Source organism: Hordeum vulgare, chromosome 2H (assembly GCF_904849725.1).
Source record: "Hordeum vulgare subsp. vulgare chromosome 2H, MorexV3_pseudomolecules_assembly, whole genome shotgun sequence".
Taxonomy (NCBI): Eukaryota; Viridiplantae; Streptophyta; class Magnoliopsida; order Poales; family Poaceae; genus Hordeum; species Hordeum vulgare.
In genome coordinates this window covers 50,143,675-50,149,918 of record NC_058519.1, presented here as the reverse complement: position 1 = coordinate 50,149,918, position 6,244 = coordinate 50,143,675, and the positions used below count along the sequence as shown (strand labels likewise).

The window sequence follows — 6,244 nt, the reverse complement described above, 5'->3', positions numbered from 1 at the left end:
AGGAGAATGATGTGATGGAAAAGACCCAAACTATAAACGTAGCATACGATCGTGTCAATTTACTGCTACTATTTTCTGCATGTCAAGTATCTATTCCTATGACCATGAGATTATGCAACTCCCGGACATTGGAGGAATGCCTTGTGTGTATCAAATGTCACAACGTAAGTGGGTGACTATAAAGGTGCTCTACATGTATCTCCAAGGGTGTATGTTGGGTTGGCGTGAATCGAGACTGGGATTTGTCACTCCGTATGACGGAGAGGTATCTTTGGGACCACTTGGTAATACAACATCACAATGAGCTTGCAAGCAATGTGACTAAGGAGTTAGTCACGGGATCTTGTATTATGTAACGAGTAAAGAGGCTTGTCGGTAATGAGATTGAACTAGGTATGGGGATACCGAGATCGAATCTCGGGCAAGTAACATACCTATGGATAAAGAGAATAGCATACGGGATTGATTGAATCCTTGACACCGAGGTTCGACCGATGAAGATATTCGTAGAATATGTAGGAGACAGTATGGGCATCCATGTCCCGCTATTGGTTATTGACCGGAGAGAGTCTTGGCCATGTCTGCATAGTTCTCGAACCCGCAGGCTCTACACACTTAAGGTTCGGTGACAATATAAGCATAGTTAGGTCATAGTGTTGGTGACCGAAGGTTGTTTGGAGTCCTGGATGAGATCCCCGGTGTGACAAGGAACTCCAAAATAGTCCGGAGGTGAAGATTGATATATAGGATGAAGGTTATCGGAGTCCGGAAGTGTTCCGGGGTGTACCGAGTGAATAACGGAATGCCGAAAGGGGTTTCGGGAGGCCCCAACAATTGTAGGGGGCCTCATGGGCCAAGGAGAGGGGGCAGAGCAGCCCACTTCGGCCGAAGGGGAGGAGGCCACCTCCTATGGCGCCGCCAGCCCAAACTTGGGTTGCAAGGCACCCAAGAGGAGGGGCCACAAATCCTAGCAGCCACACCCCTTGGCCCCGGCCCCTAAGGGAAACCCTAGGGTGCCCTCCCCTCTCCCTTCCCCCTATATATAGAGAGGTAGAGAGAGGGCAGCCACACGACAATCTTGCCATGGCGCTGCACCTCCTCTCCCTCGTAGTTTCCCTCCTCCAAACACCCCACGGCAAAGCCGTGCTGAGCTGTCACCACCAACACCTCACCTCGCCATCGTGCGGCCGGAGGACTCGGGCAGCTACTTCACCATTGCTCGCTGGATTGAGGAGGTGAAGGCGTCACCAAGTTGTACGTGTGTTGCATGCAGAGGTGCCGTCCATTTGGCGCTTGATCGGGAGATCACGAGACGGTTCGTGATTGGATCACGAAGATGTACCACTGCATCAACCACGTTCTTGAACGCTTCCGCTTAGCGATCTACAAGGGTATGTAGATTCAATCTCTCCTCTCCTAGATGGTCATCACCATGGATAGATCGTATTTGTGCGTAGGAATTTTTTTGTTTCCCATGCAACGTTCCCCAACACCGTTGAGGGAGACGACGGTGACGATCTCTGCCTCAGCTACAAACCCAGCAAGGTGAGCTCATGTCGTGGCTATTTCGTGTTGAGGGTTAGTGCCATGTCCGTGTAGATTTTGTTCATAGGTAGTGATTTTGTCTTTAGGGCTGAAGCCATGGCCATGGTGATTTTGTCTTTAGGTTTAAAGCCTGGGGTCGTGGCAATTTTGTGCTTGGTTTAGGGCTAAAGCCTATGGTTGTGTATTAGTGTTAAAGATGCCCAGTTAAAATCCATTTTGTGCTTGGTTAAAGCTATGAACTAGTGTTAAATTTTGTGCTTGGTTAAAGCCATGAACTAGTATTCAAGATTTTGTGCTTGGTCAAAGCCATGAAATAGTGTTAAATTTGTGTTGGGTTAATGCCATGAACTAGTGTTAAATTTTCTGCTTAGTTAAAGCCATGAACTAGTGCTAATTTTTTTGTTTGTCAAATCTTTGACCCCGCCAAAATAGCGCAAGATTTAGTTGTATTGCGAGAACTTTGGCAGTGCCAAATTAGTGCCAACATGTGCGATATTTGAGCTAGTACCTACAACAGCCACTATAGGTCTTCGTAGTGGCTGTTGAGGGATGAGCTGATCGAGGAGAGGGATCAGATAAAGGAGAGAAAGCTCCTAAGTGCCGAGAGAAATAAGCTCAGAATGGAGAAAGCTCATTTAAAAACAAGAGGCATAAGACAATAAGTGCAATATTCGACACATGAAGGCAATATCAAGAAGTATGATCGACCACATAGGCTAGCTACTTTGTTATCTGGATAATGTAGTTTGTTAAGTTGAACTAGTGTAGTTCTTGAACCGCTAACTATTATGTGCTTTGTTAAGTTGATGATGTACTACCTATATAGTTTGTTAACTTGAACTAGTTAATACCGCGGTATATCTTAAATTAGCTAATGAATTTCATAGTTCTATATTTTTTTATAAGCAAAAACTCTAATTGTTGACATGGCGCCAACAAGGTACATATGTCGGTGGTAACATGTACTTACTCCTGGCGCTGGCCATGTGGCATGTCATTACACACATTGTGCTGATGTGTGCTCCAACGACAATAGTAAATTTTATCAATGACGCCATATTGGTGGCTTTGGAACCTAACACTACAAGATCAATTTTGTCACGCTATAGCTAGACCTTTTTGCACTAGTGTCAATAGTGCTAAGAAAAATCAAGGAACAATTAAAATTTCATAAAGAATTGACCAAAACACATGAGTATTACCGTTCACATGAGATATTTGATTCATGATTGAACATTTAAAAATAGAAACATGACACTCACATTAACGGATGGACCAAACCAAACCTCCACATAATAATCAAACAAATAGTAAGTTTTTCTGATAGCCAATTTGTTTCAGTTAGATAAAAAATATAACTTATGTTGTTTATACTAAACTTTTATATTTTTTTATAACTAATTTTATAACATTATATTGGTAATTTGCATTTACTACTACTACTTATTATTATTAACCAAGTACAATTATTGTGAATAGTAATGTATGATTATAATTCTATATTTGAACATACATTTGCACAACGCCCAAATTAAAATGGTATTTTGTAGATAAGTCAGACAAGTTTTCCGTTTTCAAGAGATATCCAGTAAAAATATATTTAATAAAAACAAAACCCCTTAAATGCAAGAGAAAATCATGCCTTGATGGTCTAATTTGTGACACTTGCATTAGTTATATCTTATATTGTGTATGTGCTCGCACACACACATACATATGTTACATCTCTCAATAAAGATCGCTGAAAATCTCATTAGAACTATCAGACTAAATACGGGTTCTAAGGAAGAATATAGGCTAATCCAATTATTTTTATTCATAACAAGTTAATACTTTATTTGGAGGTAAGAAACTTGCGATATTTAGGGGATGAATATCAACTAATCAAGAGACATGAGACAAACCACAAAGCAATTGATCATCATCAAATTTGTACACCACTTGGATACTAAGAATTTACCCATAAGAATATGATTATTTTCAATGAGTAGTTGTAGGTACAACTTCGGAAAAGAGATTTTGATAAAGCTTTTATTTGCTAGAATCAGTCAGTCATTATAACTACGTGCACTAGTATATTGACTCAAAAATTATCATGATACACGTATGTGTGCCGTCCTACGCATGAATACGTACATAGTTTTCTCACCACCCTAGGAGTCATCATATACATTTGAATTTGCAATCAAAGCTTCGTGTGGATAACTGCATATTATGAAATGCAAAATCCATGTTAGAATTGAAGATCACTGTATCACACAATCACTCTCTCATTTAGAAACTATGATAGATCAATTACAATCTCTTTTCCGACGACCAATAGATGTCCCCGTCGAGGTTCTTAGAGTAGGTATAAGCAAGAAGAAAAATAGAATGTGTTCAATAACCAGTAGGCAACTTGTGCATGCTCTGTACTTGGTATTGAATAGCATACTGCACATATATGTTACTTCTTGGTAGAGAGCTCTAAAATAAACAGTCTAAAACTATATCAGTATCGTAAGGTATAAGCAAACCAACAAATGCAGTGTGTTCAATAACTTGTTATCAACTTCTGCATGCTCTATACTTCATATTGACTTATCATAGCTATCTCTCTGTAGAAGTCATATTTGCACATTTTAATGTATTATTAAGCATATCACAACATATTCAAATGTGCCAGACAATATGGTTTGTGTTCTTGTAGAAATTGATCTAGGCGGGCATTCTTATTACCCGGTCCATGTGAAAGCTTTGCATGTGTGATTCTTGATGGAGTTTCATAGGTATGCCAATACAATCAAAGGAGGATGTTGAACCTTGTGAGGAGAAGTTATTCTTGCAAAATCCTCAAAGATCAAATTCCAGAGCCCCTCAAAATTAACCGTCTTTCCAAATCCTAACCCTCGCATCTTTTACATGCGAGACCCATAAGTGGTTTTAGCCCGGAGCATCCAAGATCATCTAAAGAGTTAGTCAATTGCGTGTTGTGCAATTAGAACAAACCAAACAAGGTGTTGGGTGTATCCGGGTTGGTACATAAGAGTATTATTACTCTTGTTCGGGATTTCTGAGTGGCATTTGGCTGTACCTCTTGAGCCAACTAACTCTGAATTGAAAGTTTTGTTTTGGACACTCCGAGTGATTTGCATCCGGCCGGACATCCGATATCATCAAAAAGCAACATCCTTGTGGTTCCGGTACAATTTGGAACCTCCTAATGGTGTGTGGTCTGAGACCCGAGCTGGAACGGTCTTCAGGACTTCATCACAGGATGTTTGTGCTGGGCATGCTGGACACTTTGATGTGTTTTGCACTACTGCTCCGTTGTTCTTTGGTAATGGAATCAGCTGGCTTTACAGCTAGGGGAGGTGTGTAAGGAAAACGGTGATGCATTTGTTAGGTGTTGTACGAGAACCAAGGAAATATACTAAAAATTGCAAATAAGTATAAGTCCGAGAAGATGCCATCAAAATAATTTGCATACACGACTTACATTTTGGAACAATATCACAAGAGTTACATGGACATTAACTATATTTTGCAAAATGGAAACACTATATATATTACTTTCGAGAGAAAAGTAATATGTAAATTAGGGGATCTAGACATGCATGGAGCGCATGTCCACGTTGCATATATATGGATGTATCTTTAACAACAATTATATAATTTGCACACGTAGGAGCGACTAATCATATCGCCATGGATGAGTAGTCGAGCTCCTGCTGGTGGTAGCAGAAGGTCTGCTGGACCTCGAAGGCGACCTCCTCCACGCTGAGCTGGCACTCGAGCCCAATCTGCAATGCAACAGTTGCAATCAATTCACTGGCTGAAGGCTGCTGGATCGAATGCGTTCACGCACGCAGACGCAGCACATTCAATCCGGAAATGGAGTTAACTACGTACGTACCTTGAGGACGAAGGAGTGGAGGACGGTGTCGTCCATGGTGCTGATGTTGACGTGGAGCACCTCGAGGTGGAGGCTCTCGAGCAGCGCGACGATCGTGGCGGCCTGGCCGGGGACGCGGCCGGAGAGCGTGCGGAGCAGCACGTTGGCGCCGGAGATCCTGGCCTCGACGTCGGCAGCCGGGGAGTTGCAGCAGGCGGCGAGCTCCTTGACGGCGGCGCCGCCGACGCCGGGCGCCACAACAACGCAGCTACCGCTGCTGCCGTTGCTGTTGGGGGAGACGTCGGAGGCGGAGCCCCCGGCGCTGGTGGGCGTGGAGCAGGTGAGGAGGGAGCGCGGGCTCGGGGTGGGGCTGCAGAGGCGGCGCTTCTTCTTGGCCTCCAGCGCGTCCAGCACGGTGTGCAGCTCCCTGATGAACTCGATGGCGCCGCCGATGATGGACGCCTGGTCGCAGCGCTTGATGTAGAAGGCCGGCGTGAGCGCACGGAGCACCTTCAGGTGCTCGTTCATCTGCCGCCGCCGGTTCCGCTCCACCGCGATGTGCGACATCCTCCTCCTTTCTTCTTCTTCTTCCCTCCGCTGCTGCTCGACACCGATCGATCGGAGCCCTCGCCGACGACGATATATGGGCGCATGCACCTCGGCGCCGGAATATATAGGCGCCGGAATATTTAGGCGTGCGCGCGTTGGTGCGTGCATGGGAGTGAAGCGGCCGCGTCGTACGTGTGAGCGCGCGCGTGCGCCATTTATTGGGCGCATTGGGCGCGGTGCTGCCAGTGCCCGTGACGGACGGATCTGGCGTCGTGG

General features: G+C 44.3%; 1 protein-coding gene across 1 annotated transcript; it reads right to left on the bottom strand.

The window, feature by feature from the left end:
• Window positions 1-5,056: 5,056 nt before the first annotated feature.
• Window positions 5,057-6,043, bottom strand: LOC123429508 (transcription factor MUTE). The gene is made up of 2 exons (XM_045113536.1): window positions 5,441-6,043; window positions 5,057-5,327 (listed from the first exon to the last, which is right to left on the bottom strand). Exons 1-2 carry the CDS (start codon window positions 5,984-5,986, stop codon window positions 5,223-5,225), a joined length of 651 nt encoding a protein of 216 aa, XP_044969471.1. The 5' UTR covers window positions 5,987-6,043; the 3' UTR covers window positions 5,057-5,222.
• Window positions 6,044-6,244: the final 201 nt, after the last annotated feature.